This window comes from Orbicella faveolata, unplaced genomic scaffold (genome assembly GCF_042242905.1).
Source record: "Orbicella faveolata isolate gen_17 unplaced genomic scaffold, um_ofav_v1 contig_3, whole genome shotgun sequence".
In the NCBI taxonomy this organism is placed as follows: Eukaryota; Metazoa; Cnidaria; class Anthozoa; order Scleractinia; family Merulinidae; genus Orbicella; species Orbicella faveolata.
The window spans coordinates 5,657,179-5,672,613 of record NW_028301558.1 but is presented as its reverse complement, the minus strand read 5'-3'; the positions used below and the strand labels follow the sequence as shown (position 1 = coordinate 5,672,613).

Below are 15,435 nucleotides of genomic sequence, written 5' to 3'. Positions count from 1 at the left end.
ATGACTGGTCCCAGGGGAAACAGTGAGTTTTTTTCCCCTCGACCTCAATGTTTCCCTCGGCTTCGCCTCGGGGAACATTGAAGGTCTCGGGGAATACAAACTCACTGTTTTCCTTGGGGCCAGTCATTAAGTGCTTAATGACAAATACGACGAACAATTTAATGCGCTTTCCATGGAAAAACGCACACATGTACGAGTGAGCTTGCTCTTAGCCTACGTGTAACCCCCCCCCCCCCCCACTTCCCCCACGGCGACAAAAATGAGAGGGAAGGTACGGCTACGCGTAGGCTAGCTCAAGTTGTTCATCTGGTTTCTCGGGTTCACGAGCATTCGGTTACTTAGTCCAAGTTTTCCGCAACTACCTGTTTTTTTGGATATGAACGTTTGCTAATAATCCGTCTGAGGAGCTCTTGTCAGCCTACAGAAAGTTGATCATTGCTATTCTTAAGTAAAAGAACGATAAAGATCACCAGGGTTGTCTACGGAAAACTGACTGTTAAACGCTCTGTTGACCTTAGCCACAAATGAAAAGGTGTCATGTTCCTAACGTGCAGACCCTAATTGGATACGAAATTATGCGAAGTAAGAGTGCGCATTGAAATACTAGGGATATTACCCTAACATCTGAGATAATTCTCTCCCCGTCACCTTTGGAGTTAGCATTTACCATTCGAATGACAGTTTCAACACAGTAACAAGCCACACTCCATCATTCTTTTTTCCACTTCTCGTGTCCACTGTCCAGTCCATTTTTACTTTACTCGCCTTTCTAAGAAAGATGACCCATCACCGTCAAAACAATTTTCTCGGAATCAAAACAATAGAGCATTAAGTACCACCACAGGCGCCTTGTGTCCGTGCAAAAATCTGTAAATGCGCTATAACTTCAAGTCGTGAAGACTCCATTCACCCAATCAGTAGTTTAAGCAGCGAGAGCTGACTTTATCCTTGTAAAATTGAGGAGAGCGCGCTCTTCGGCGCGTGAACTGCAGGTAAGGACAGACATTTTACTGCTTTATTTGCTTATGCCGCGTGGAATGTTTGCAAAGCGACCGTAGTTTCATATGTAAATCGAGCAGGGAGTTACTCAGGGGGGCTGTTTCTTTAAAAACATATATAGAATGTTGCAAAGTGGTGCAAAGCGATGATGTTACTTCCTTCTTGATAAAGATTGCAACTGATAACAATAATTTTACAATTGTTAACTTCGCTTGCATTCTCGTCGATTTGAGATGCAAGAGTAACATCGATCGAAAATCTTGACTAGTTGGCCCTTCTTATTACCTTCTTTAGCTTTACCGTTTGCTTCTGACTGAAAAACATGAGCACCTCAGCAGATGTAATGTCGTCCCTCGAATCAATTCTATGCCTTGCGCTAAGGCTAAAAAATGCTAATTGCAAACTTGAGCCATAGGAGGAAACAAACTGAAAAGGGAAAAGCGATTCTAAGTTGCAATCGAAGAGTATATATAGACATGATGTAGGTAAACGGACATTTGACATAAACTTAGGTGGAATTGTGAACACATTATTCAAGTTGCAATCGCTGGGAGAAGGCATTCACGCAACACTGAGAAATCCTAGTAGCAAGTCAAGGCCTGTATTCAGTAACATGATAGTCCGCTAGTTTGAATTTGTATGACTTGCTGATTCCAAGAGAATGAAGAGTACTATATAACAACTCTGAGAGAGATTTAGTGTTAACACGGCAAAAAAGAACCAATTTGTGCAACATAAAACAATTTATTTCCGCATTTCGCACATACGAGTTGCCAAATTATTTCCATGACATTTCTCTCTCTGACGTCGTTCACATTTTGCGATTGCAAGATGACATGTCGCTTGGCAAAGCTGACACATTAAAAAATGCTATTTCAACCAAAAGCGAGCAGGCCTAATGATCGCTGAACCAAGGTTATAGAAAACTAGGAAAACTAGGAAAATTATAAATTGGATTGCTGGGCTGGTGACTTTACACACTTCACGAATGACCCGTGTACATATCTTGCTCCAATACGGTTACGACTGCGAGTTCAGAGAAGCTTAAAAACATTATTGCGCGTTTTAATGAATAAATCCACTTCTAGTGGATTCATTAACACCTCTTTAAAATACTTACTAAGAATACTTGTTCGTTGGCCGCTCCTCGTATTCAAGAAGACAATTAAATATTTATCAAATAAAACATAAATTTAATAAGAGATAAACGTTTATTTCAGAAAGAGTTTGGTAAGTAAGCTACCGTGCGATCGTTTGTAATACTCATATGGTGTGCTATTTCTGATAAGGGAAAACGAAATCAGAACCTCTAAGGAGTTTAAAAGCGGGAAGTATTTCTCTGGCTACATGACGTATTGATAATGAATTGAATGTTTCATCACTCAGCACCATGCCCTCACGGACAGGGCAAGGAAAGGAACTGGACAAAAACAAAAAGAATGAGGACGGCGGATCCAAAGGTAACCGAAATTTGTAACATTTTATAACATTTAAGTGTTTCGTTTCACCGAGACGGCTTTCTCTTATTATCGCAACAACATTATTTTAATCTGTTTACTTCCTTGAAAATAACTAAAGAAATATGCCTACATGTGATCTTCAGATTAAAAAAAAAACATTTTGCAATAACCAATTCGAAAAAAGGTGCCGTTGAAACACATTAAGATTTAAAAATACCATTACACTTTCTACATAATCTTACTGGATTTAAAGTGTTCGTTTCACCCACAATGATGGACAAAAGTCCCTGGGACTCTAAGGTAATGCCACAAATCACCTGTGTTTTGAGACCGAAGTTTGAAAAAGCACTGCTATCCTTTTTAAAACGCGTTGCTGTGTTCCCTCTCCCCACCTAATGCAATGCCAAAACTCAGGGGATAGTCCAAGTACTTGTGTTCAATAGTGTCGGTGGGGTGGGGAAGGGGTTGGGCAGGTGTAGTTGCATTTGCACGCCACTGTTTGTTTGGCGTGAGTGAAAAAGCGCAACAAGTGCAAATTTGTCGAAGACTTTTGTTCATGATTGCAGGTACAAGACCTTTCGCATCCACGCAATAATCGCTAAGGCAAAAAGTTTTCTGTAAACATGGCTTGAATTAACTCCTTAGGGAGCTCTCAACCACAGCAAGATCACGAATTTGGAATAGCTTCTGACACTTTCTTAGGGCCTGTTTACAAGGAGAGAGGGTTACCCCAGCAAGCGTGTTACCCTGGCAAGCAGGTTACCCTAGCACTCACACATTTCCTCTTTTTTTCTTCGTCCTGTTTACAAGGCAGATAGGGTTACCCGGGTAGGCGGGTTACCCTATCTGCGTGCTAGAGTTACCCTTTCGGGCGGGTTAACTTTTTCCCTTGTAAACACTCCAGGTAGGGTTAACCCGCCTACCCTACTTTAATTGTTTCCAGACCCTTTGAGTGTAACCGCGCATTAAGTTGTCCCGGGTTGTGGGGTTACCCTACCTGTGAAATTTTGCTTGTAAGCCCGGGCTATCTTTTGCCCTCCAGCTAGGGTTAACCCACTTGCTAGGGTAACCCTCCCTCCTTGTAAACAGGCCCTTAAACATCTGGCCACACGGTTGCAAAATTTTGACAGGTCGATTTTTTCCTCTAGTTTCCTCTTTTTTTAGTTTTGTTTCCTTTCCTAATTTAAACGTTTCTGATTGATTTTCTACACGTCTTATAGCATCTTCTTCCTTTTAGTTACTAAATTGGAGTTTGTTTCAAATGTTTAGATTCTGGAGAAACATCTCGACCCAAGGAGGGAAAATTGCAAGGACAAGCAGCAACTGAAAGGAAAGGAACCCAGCGTTCGAAATCAACAGGCGCTTGTGGAACGTCTGCCGACGAAATACCAAGTCAACGCATCTCAGACGGTAGGCAAATCACCAACTACAAGAGGTCTCACCGTTTTGTGGAAAAGGGTTAGGGGGGCCAGAATGAGAGTAAACTGGTAAAATTCAGCCGTTAACCCGTTATTTTAAGTCGTCGAATTGTCTCATACAAGAGACCATGATCTGTCTCAGATGAGGATCTACTTTTTTAACAGCTTGTATTTGTTTTAAACCGTATGCAGCATCATACATGTGCAGGTCCGCAAAAAGCAGTAACTTCATTGTCTCGAGTTTCTGTTTTGTCTGAATGTCCAAAAATATAGTCCATATATGACTTTACTCAACCCAAAAATGTAGACGTTTATGGTTATAAACTGGAAGAATACGTTCATAGCTTGAAAGTACCTGAAAAAGTTGCTTTGCATCTGCCAAGATAGCTTTCTCTGAAGTAGAAATTGCTTTCTTCAGCAAGACGGGAAGGCACAAAAGTAAAACTACAAGCTTCAACAAACGAAAAAGGAACGGTTAATCCAGGAAAGCCCAATATCAACATGCAAATTCTTACTACTGGTTTCCATACATTTTCTGTATTATTTATTGAGAGAATTTGACACATAAACCAATTCCACTGTTGACCAGATCTTATATTCTCTAACGCCGAATATATGATTTTTGTGCGGATGTTAAAAGGAGAAATTAATACTGATTACTAGCTCTTATTATATTGTCAGCCTACACTTTCCATCAAGCAATTGCACACGTGGGCTCGATTACCAGGCGCTGTTCGAGAAAGGAGCCCGCGTTCTCCTCGAAGTCTCTTCTAGGGGAGGAACGTAGACCGGACACGACAGAGCGGTGGAAATCAAGCTTACTGTACACGCAGTTGTTTCCAAACATAGCGGCACCTAGGCCAAGTACCTGAAATAATAGTCGCGCCTCGACCATTTCACTGGCCAGACAGAATGACATCACTATTGTAAAACCCTTGATTATGGAAAATACCTCAACACAAACCTTTTTTTCCAGATCTTGGAGCAAAGATGGAAACAAACAAAGGAGGAAAGAAAAGGACCAGGAGACCAAAACATCGATCTTCACAATCTTCAGATTCACAGGGAGCAGCTGGACCCTCTACAAGTGGACCCAATTCAGAAGCCGGTACGAAGAAAACCTATCACAATGTAACTAAAAAGTTGATGGCTGTCTCCAAGTCTAGATGGCTCATCAGGCCTGTTATTAACTTCGATTTCAATAGAATTTAGCAGAAGAAATATTGATACTCTCCTAGATAGGGTGCAAGCCGACACAGGGTAACCCTAGCATTAGGTTCCCCTCGCAATTTGCCGGAACCCATTTATACTACTAGGTGGAGAGAGCCAGATTGGGAATAAAGGCTCTTCAGTAAGAACAACAACACAACAGCCCTGGCCAGCAGTGAATGCAGACAGCTTGATCTGAAATTCAAGTTGACGCGGATAATGTTGGATAAACAAATTTAAGTTTTCGGGTACCTTGGTGAGGATCGGCCGGTAAAAATACTTAGTATTTCCGTTGAGTTCCCGATGTGGTGGAAATCAATTGGGATTCTTGCGTGCCACGGAGCGTGTTGATCTGTTAATCATCGACCATTCCTCGATCATATTTAGTATGGTTTTATATCATGGGAAATTGAGACTCATGCTTTGGCTTTAGTTCTCAAAACGGTTCTATATCGTAAGCAAGAAATTTCGTGTTTTGTTTAAGGTGGCCATTCTGGCCAACATAAGAAGGAAGATCCAAAAGGGCGCGGTAAGGGAGCCGGATCACGAGAAGGCGACAAAGGCAAACGCATTCGGTCATCAACTGGCAAAGGTAAAACTTCAGGTGAGTACAATAACAGACAAAGGGTGCTAGTTCGAAAGTTTGAACTACTTTACAACTATTACGTTAAATTGGTTATCTCCTATGACACAGGTAAAACCCAAGACAATCGATCAGGAAAGCCTGATCCAAAGAACAGAAATGCGAAATCAGCAACGCAGCAAGAGACACAGCCTCCCGGGGGTAGAGCACAGAAAGGCGGTCAAAAGAAGTCATTTCCCAGTAAAGGTCACATCTTGGATCTTAAGACCTTGAAAGAAATGGATTGCACTGAGGTGGTCTACAAATTAAACGAAAGTATGGCTGGACTTAAGTTCTTTCTAAAATCAGAGGAGGAACAACACAACACTGATGACTTCATCTTCGACCTTACTTGCACACTAGCAATTGTCTGCGATGCGCCAGCAGGCGAAAACACGAATAAGATTCTAGCTGCGCTTAAAGGTTCAGCCTTTTTTAGTTCCAAAATTCCATACTTACTCGATCGTGTTCAAAAAGGGAAAACAACAATAACTGATCCCCAGTCTGAAAGAAGACTCATAGAATCTCTAATCAAAGTATTCAATAAGTATCTGATGCACTTACCGAGTTCATATGCTGACCCGCCTTACGATCCGCTCAGAGAAACCTTGGATCAGTCAAACATTGATGGAAAAGATGAGCTGAAGGAACGATTACATGATTTCAAACAAAGAAGAGATGACATCATCAGGGCCGAAAGACAAAACCCTGGAAGTCGTTACGTCAACAAAACGGGTCAAAAACCGCCAAATGATTTTCGAAACATACCCATATGTCCAACGAACAAAGAAATTAAGTCTCAAGAACGACCCTTTCTGCGAAAGAACATTAAAAAAGGACGTTACCAAGATGTCGAACATTACCTTGATGTGCAGTTCCGATTGCTTCGAGAGGATTTCCTCGAGCCATTAAGAGAAGGTATCTATGAAATTACGCACAACATTCCAAGAGGACAACGTAATCAGATGATGAAATGCTACCAAGGGGTGCGCATTGTTGGCAAGGAATTTACTTTGTCTGGAGTGAATCACAAGGTTCAATTTGATGTTTCCAAATTCGGCATGACAAACTGGGCGCAGTCCAAAAGGCTTATTTTTGGTTCATTCCTTTGCCTTTCTAAAGATAACTTCGAAACAATGCTTTTTGCTACGGTTGCTAATCGAGACCCAAAGGACCTGTCGAAAGGCAGATTTCACATTCGATTCATTGAGGAACAAAATATTTTTGATATCGAGAAGCGCCAACAACAGTACCAGATGGTTGAGTCACCAGCCTATTATGAAGCCTATCGTCACGTACTTAAAGGACTGAAGGGGTTGAACGAAGACACAATGCCTTTCAGAAAGTACTTGGTTGAATGTAGTGCCGAAGTAGACCCTCCAGAGTATCTACGACGCGAGGATGACCAAGATCCTGTATATTATGATCTCAGCAAGGCCCTTGGTGTACCAAATTTATCAAAAGCAAAGGAGGTACCTGTTCTCGAGTCTGAGGCTTGGCCATCGGTCCAGGCACTTCACCTGAACCATTCACAACTTGAAGCATTACGAACAGCGGTTACAACTGAGTTTGCTGTCATCCAAGGCCCCCCAGGGACAGGAAAGACGTACGTTGGAGCTAAAATTGTGCGATGTTTGCTCGAGAATCGCAAGCAGTGGGATCCGGACAAAATATCTCCCATGTTGATGGTGTGCTACACAAATCACGCTCTGGATCAGTTCCTGGAAAAGGTGGTGGAATTCCTCCCAAAGAGAGAGATCATTCGGGTAGGAGGAAGATGCAAAAGTGAGCAACTGGAGGAGTGTAATTTAAAGCTCTTTACGAAGAGGCTTAGGAACCATGACCAGCGTGCGTTATTACAAGGGAAGATTAAGAAAAATGGAGCGGAACTAGAAGCGTGCAGAGCCGCTCTTGTCAAAGCAGCCGATAAGGTGTTGGAATTTGAACATTTGGAAGGCTTCATGAACACAGAACATGCAGATCAACTGTACGATGCAGTATTTCCACCTAAAGTAATATCCAAATGTCGGAAGACTTCTAACACCTTCAAATTATGGCTGAGCAACAACGAGCAGTTAAATCATCTGAACCAACGCAAGAACGTATCGAAGGAAAGCGAGGCAGATGAAAACCAAGATGGCTCCATCCTTTCCCAAGACATTGCAGGTGACGTAATTGACGATTTTTACGTTGTTCCTGCTCCCACATTGGAGTTACGAACGACTCGTGCTCATTTGGAAGAGAACGTATTAAGTTCTGAGGAACAGTCCGAGGACAGTCCCAAAGAGAGTACAACGAGAACAATTCCAACAGCCGATACGGAAGCGATGTCCATTTTTGAATCAGACGAACGCCAATCCAGAAACTCCAAAGAGGATAACTCTATAATTCAAACCGAGTCGCCTGTCGGTTGGAATCAAAAGATTCTTGCGGTAGGTTCATCGAAGAGCCAGATATTACTAGATGACCGACGTTTATCAGTCTCTCTAGAGACAAGAGGCGTTCCAGTTGCTGCAGATACCCAAGACCTCGAGGAGCAAAGTCAATTGTCAGACCGTATTGACGGGGAAGCTGATGAACAGACAATTACAGTGGAAGACGAGGCTACGCGGATACAGAATGAAAGATGCATTGAGGGCGACGAAGAATACACGTTAGCAATATCGCATCAATCACTTGAAGAAATAATTTACGACGAATCGGAAAGAGAGAAAATCGAAGAGACCCAGGAAGAAACAGAAGCCACTTACGAAAAAGAATCAAATCCCATTGTCTGGCAAGTGGTCAGCAGAGGCAGTGAACTGATTGACTGTGAAAAAAGCCAAAGGGAAACTACGACTGAAACTCAAAAAAAGGAAGAAAGAGCAACTAGCGAAAATGATTCAAATCCAGTTGTCTGGCTTGAGGGCAGCAGAGGCGGTAAAACTCGACCAACGTCACGTTACAAGATCAATCTTACAGGGGATATAAGCAATCTAAAGACGCAGTCGCAAAAGTTAACAATGATGTCCGACAACGAAGCAATAAGAGTGACAAACATCTGGGAATTATCAGCAGAAGATCGTCTCCGATTATACCTTTATTGGGTTGAATGCTACCGCGAACGCAAAAGAATGGAGGTCCAACGAGTGGAACAGAAACATGGAGAACTTTGTGCTAAATTGGAAGAGGCTAATGCTGAGGAAGAGGAAGTGGTCATACGGAGAGCAACAGTCGTTGGAATGACAACCAGTGGTGCTGCCAGATACCATTCAATGCTTCAGAGAATAGCTCCCAAAATCGTCATCATAGAGGAGGCTGCTGAGGTTCTTGAAGCCCATATCATTACTTCTCTTTCACGAGACACAAAACATACAATTCTCATTGGAGACCATAAACAGCTTCGCCCGAAAGCAACAGTCTACGAATTGGCCCAGAAATACAATCTGGAGATCTCGCTGTTCGAGCGAATGGTGTTAAACAGCATGGACTGCAAACGCCTTTCCACTCAGCACCGCATGCGTCCTGAGATTGCTGCCCTGACTAAAAGAATTTACGAACATGAGATCGTGGACCACGAGTCTGTGTGCGCATTTAAGGACATCTCAGGACTAAAGCATAATATGTTCTTTATTGACCACCACCAGCATGAAGCCCTAGTTGGCGGTATGCAAAGTTACTCCAATCCTCACGAGGCTGGCTTCCTCGTGGCTCTCTGTCGTTACCTACTGCTGCAAGGTTACAAGCGAGAGCAAATCACAATTCTTACCATGTACACGGGCCAGCTTTTAGAGCTAAAGAACAGAATGCCAAGAAGTGAATTTGAGGGGATTAAAGTGTGTGTTGTCGACAACTTTCAGGGTGAAGAAAACGACATCATACTCCTCTCGTTGGTACGAAGCTTCAAAATAGGATTCTTGAAGGAGTCAAACAGAATATGCGTTGCGTTATCGCGAGCTCGTCAAGGATTTTATTGCATCGGCAACTTTACCCTTCTCAAAAGCCAGTGTATGCTCTGGAAGGAAATATGCGACGATTTACAAACAAAGAATGCAATCGGTCACGTTCTAACACTGGTTTGCAAGAGGCACAATAATGCCAACGAGGTAAAAAATTCGAGTGACATCCAAAACTTTCCCCTGGGTGGTTGTGACAAACTCTGTGGAGTACGTCTTGAATGTGGTCATGCCTGCGACAGGGACTGTCATCCTAGAGATGAATTTCATGAACCAGGTCGATGTCCAAAGGTGTGTTGGAAAAGCTGCCCCAATGACCATCATTGTCAAAGGCGTTGTCATCATCCATTTGACTGTTTCTGTGCACGTCCTATGGTGAAGATTATTCCTCGATGTGGCCACGAACAAACAGTACAGTGTTGTACTGAACCCGAAGATTTTGTATGTCAAGTCAGATGCGAGAAAACTCTCAACTGTGGCCACCAGTGTAAAAACGTATGTGGTAGCCCGTGCACAACACGTTGCAATGTTGAATGTAATAAAACTCTTCCATGTGGACATGAAAAGAGTATGCCGTGTTTCAAAGACCCCACGATCTACAACCAGTGCGAAAGCGATTGCAAAAAAGTACTGGAATGTGGCCACCCTTGTTCCAGGAAATGCAAAGAACAATGTCTCTGTAACACTACAATAGAATTTGACCTGCCGTGCAAGCATCAAAAGCGTGTTTTGTGTCCCAAAAGGAACCAACCTCTCCTTTGCTTTGAGGAATGCAGGCGAGGGTTGAAATGTGGACACGAGTGTCCTGGTCTTTGTCATGAAGATTGTAGTACGTTCCAGTGCGAAATTTTGGTTGGAAAGATTCTTCCATGTGATCACAAACAAATCCTTCCCTGCCACTTTGACCCACGCAACATCAGCTGTCAAGGAATGTGTCAAAAGAAATGTAACCGAGGTCATCCATGCCAACAACGATGCCACCATGGTTTTCCATGTAAAGATTGTAAAGTGATGGTTAACATGACAATTTCCTCGTGTAACCACGACATTGAGATGCCCTGTTACTTGGATCCAGCTGCACTACAATGTAGAAAGCCATGCGAACGAGTCAGGACCTGTGGACACCCTTGTCGAGATGTTTGTAGTAAGAACTGTGACGCCAGACCATGTATGAAGTTGGTAACGAAAACATTGCCATGTGGACATACAGCAACTCTAGCCTGTAACAAAAACCTTCAAATGTACAAATGTAAGGCAAAAGTTGTGGTCGATCTATCATGTGGACACAAGAAGCCAATGGACTGCTATGTTAAAGAAGCTGGCCTACAGAACGTGAAATGCGATGAGAAAGTAGATAAAGAACTGCCTTGCAAGCACAAAGCTATTCTTCAGTGTCACACAAATATTGAAGACTACAAGTGTATGAAAAAAGTCGATGTCACAATGACGTGTGGACACACAAAGTCGGTCACCTGCTCGGCTGAAAAGGCTGGAAGACTACCCCCTTGCATGGTTATGAGAACTCGAAAGTTGTCCTGTGAACACGAGGTAACTATTCCCTGTTGTGAATTTGGCGAAGATTGCAAGTGCCAAGAGAAGGTTGATATCACAATGTCCTGTGGACACAAAAGGCTCGTGGAATGTTCAAAAACGAAGAAAGTATCAGAAGATGAGAAATGTGATGTAGTAGTCAAGAAAAAACTACGCTGTGGCCATGCGAAAGAGATGCAATGTTCCGTGAAACCAGAAGAAATTTTTTGCGACGCCCCTTGTGAACGACATCTTTCCTGTAAGCATCCTTGTCGAGGACGATGCAGTGACGACTGCAGTAAAGTGCAATGCGCGGAAAGGGTGGAAAAGAATTTGTCCTGCGGACACCATAAAATCAGTTGTCTTTGTCCTGACGACGTTTCTCAGATTATATGTCCAAACAAATGCACACGAATGTTGTCATGCGGCCACGTTTGTACTGGAAAATGCTCTGAAAAGTGCAGTGATTACCAATGCGAAGAAATGGTGATGAAGAAACTTAATTGCCCAGGGAAACATCATCTTCGAATGCTATGTACTGAAGACCCAACAACCACAATGTGTTTGCAGAGCTGCAGGAAAACGCTAGACTGTGGTCACCCTTGTGGGGGGTTTTGTGGTCAACCATGCGGAACTGTGAAATGCATGCGGAAGATAGAAATGACGTTTCCTTGTGGCCACAAAAAAAGGCTTCCGTGTTTTCTGAGAAAAACAGCTATTTGTAGAGCACCTTGTCTGCGGCCAAAGAGTTCATGCGGACATCTTTGCAAGGGATGGTGTGGGGAACCTTGCTCTAAGTATCCTTGCAACAAACCTGTGACCAGAACTCTACGATGTGGTCACAAGATTGAAATGCGCTGCTGTCACAATCCGGAATATGTAAGGTGCCCTGCAGTATGTGGAGCAAAGCTGCAATGTGGTCATCAGTGTTCTGAGGCATGTGGCGATTGTCGACAAAGGAATTCGCACAAAATTTGCCAAAATCCGTGCCGTCGAATTCTCGTTTGCTTGCACCGTTGCAGAGCGATATGCTGTGAGCCTTGCCCTCCATGTGTCAGTAGGTGCAGCCGTAGGTGCCCTCATGAAAAGTGTAAGGAGCACTGCTCAAAACCATGCAATCCATGTGGACAGCCTTGTACATGGAGTTGTCCTCATTACCAGTGCAACAATCTTTGTGGTGAAGAGTGCGACCGCCCCCGATGTGACGCTCCCTGTCCCAAAAAGCTTCCGGCTTGCGGCCACCAGTGTATTGGCTTGTGCGGAGAAACTTGTCCCACTGTGTGTGCCATCTGTCACGCTGAAAAGCTTTCTTCTGTGCTCAGGAATGGACGTGTCAACAAAACGGAACCCACAAGATGTCTGCAACTTTTCGACTGTGGTCACATCATAACAGTTAAAAGTATGGACGAGTGGATGTTGCGTCAACAGAGTAGTAACGTGCAACTCATGCGTTGTCCAAGATGTTCTACACCAATTACATTCAGCTATCGTTATGGAAATCTCGTCAAAAGGACACTGAAGAACGTGGATCATGTCAAAGCACAAGTACACGAGCTTGCAGTTGAAGTTTCCAACTCTGTAAATCTCTTAGGAAAGGATCTAAGGCACCTAAATTTTGATGTGAAGAAGCTGAAGTTTCCACAAACAGTTCTTCGCGTTATGCAGTTTTTTTTTCCACGTGATGTACGAATGGATGAGAGCACGATTCTGTTTCTTTTTATGGCTAAGAATCACTTGACGATTCTTAAGAAAGCACAGGCATCACAGCAGGTTCTAGCAAACGTGTACGCAGCCCAAGATATCTCCGCACAGCAAGGGGACCTGGAACAACTCGAAAACATTACCATGAATGCGCTAGAAAATATCAAAGAATATCTTGAGCAACCGCAACTCAATTTGAAAACTCTTTGTCAGGTGCACGAACATACAAGGAAGTTCTTTCTTTTCAGTCATGTGCTAGAGGCACAACTTGAAGCTGCAAAACACCAAATCCCTTTTTCAAGAACAGGTAGCACACGACTAAAGTTGGCTCGCGATCGGTTTGCAGTGTTTTTTCAGGGTAACGATCGTGCTCTAGATCTTGAATGGCTGAGAGAAACAGTCCACTTGCTAAGAACGGAGCTCCAACTTCCACCTTTACCGCCCGAGGAAGCAGAAGACTTCGCCAATTTCCCAGGGTACCAAAACGGTGTCTGGAAATCATGCGACCAAGGCCACGTTTATTTCACGGGATGGATAGTGCGAGGTGTCGAAGACATTCCGGTGGGAAGCGAAGGCTGTAGTCGGTGTAGAGCAAGAGAGGAGAGTTATTGAGATGACTATTCAGTGTGACTGATACGTGAACAAGAGTTCACTGGAAGGCGAAACAATGAAACATGCTATACAAGTGAGTAGAGGGGTGAGGCGGAAGGTTTGAGAAGAAGAGGCAATACAATTCAGATAGATTTTGAAATAAGAAAAATAGAACCGATTGAAATAACATTCATTCATTCATGAGTAGGATCTTAGGATGTAGAACGTCAGTGATTTTACATCGTGTTTGGCCTTGTGCGAAGTTTAACAGTCCTATAGAAGAATGCAAAATGAAACGTTACCGAAAACCACGATATGGAATGCCATAAAGCGACCTGAACGTCACGACGCATAGATAACTTTAATATTCGACAAGATGTCTAAAATTTACAGTTGGAATAATGGTTTCTGTCATTTGTTGGCAAACACTGTTCCCAATTAAATCACTTCTAGTAATCCCTTGCACTGACAACACCGAGGAAGAAATGGTGTTCTCTGCACGCGTGACTGCCAAGTGTCCGTGCATATGTCTCAGCACTGGGGACATGTCCGAAACGAAACCGAGCCTGGATGCTTGGCTGCTGGCTTGCTTCCGTTTTCAGCTCCGCAAAGAGGAAAGGTTTGTGAAGATGGGCCACAAGTTTCAAGCAAATTTAACTCGATGAACAAGAAAGTCCAAAATGTTCGACATGTGTTTAAGTCTCATGCAGTATACTAAAAAGACCACTAGTTATGCAGAGCGAAAAAGCAAATCTATAAACATGTAATGACAATAGATTATTATATTTTCTTTTTTATTGGAATAACAAGTAGGCTAGGCATTGTCATGATTGTGAAGTCTGAAAATCTTGGATTCTTTCATGATATCATTTTTGTTTTGTAAAGCAGGAGAAGGATCTCGAACTAAAGAGTATATGCATGGTGTGTTAAAGAAAGGTTTCGTATAATTCCAGTTTCTTGTAGCAAATTAGTGAAAACCTGATTTAAATGAGCTTATGCCAGGGATACAGTTGTTGAAGAAAAAATGGGGTTTATTTAGGTTTATTGGTTTTTTGCATATTAGTAAAAGCACACTTGATCGTTTCGAGCCATTGATTTAATGACCATTCTGTATATCATAAAACCTTTTTAACAGAAAACGTGAAATAGCTCCCTTAAAAAGAATACATACAAGAACAACGACGCATCTAATCAGATGTTGAAAGACAGAAGGGAGCGTATTCCTGTGCATAAGCAATGACGACGGCGACCCCGGGGATAACACCTTTTACCTTCGAATTTCGCAGTTGTCTACATCTGTTCAGTGCGCTTTTTGGTCTCAGAACTCGCTCAAGCTAAATCTGTAACGCCAGTGTTCAATTCCAAATGAAAATACGAAAAATTAGCCGCGGTCGTTTGCGTTCTCCATAGTCATTTCACGTTGTAGTTGTGCAGAGGACGGCAAAGAAATGTACAAAGATTTATAACGCACATGCACAGCCATTGTTCTGCTCATAAATCCTTTGTTTGGTGGTGCACTCGGTGCCGATGCCGTCGTGGTTTGCTTAAGGCCTGTCCAAACGGGAAATGTTTGGCGACCAAACACCATCAAACATTGTTTGGTGACCAAACGTTTTACCGTTTGGCCACCTTGTTTGGTGCTGTTTGATCGTGCTTGATCGTGTTTGATCGTGTTTGGTCGTGTTTGATAAAATTTGAAGACCATCAAACATTCGATCAAACAACTTAAAACATTTCTTTTGTTCTCGTGTTTGATGGGCGATGTTTTGTGCGTTTGCACAGCCGTATCAAACATGTTTGGCGCGGGCATGCGTACCACGCTTGCTCAGCGGCTTGTATCCATTGTTTGATCTGTGTTTGATCAAACATGTTTTAACCGTTTGGCCACTCACTTCAACATCAGCATGTTTGGTCACCAAACAATGTTTGATGATGTTTGGTCGCCAAACATTTCCCACTTGGACAGGCCT

General features: G+C 42.9%; 1 protein-coding gene across 1 annotated transcript; it reads left to right on the top strand.

The window, feature by feature from the left end:
* The first annotated feature begins 746 nt into the window (after nt 1-746).
* Nucleotides 747-13,611, top strand: LOC110068190 (uncharacterized). Its single transcript, XM_089297516.1, has 6 exons — nt 747-992; nt 2,386-2,459; nt 3,729-3,869; nt 4,854-4,985; nt 5,571-5,690; nt 5,781-13,611. The coding sequence occupies exons 2-6, from the start codon at nt 2,390-2,392 to the stop codon at nt 13,484-13,486; spliced, it is 8,169 nt and encodes a 2,722-aa protein (XP_089153642.1). The 5' UTR covers nt 747-992; nt 2,386-2,389; the 3' UTR covers nt 13,487-13,611.
* Nucleotides 13,612-15,435: the final 1,824 nt, after the last annotated feature.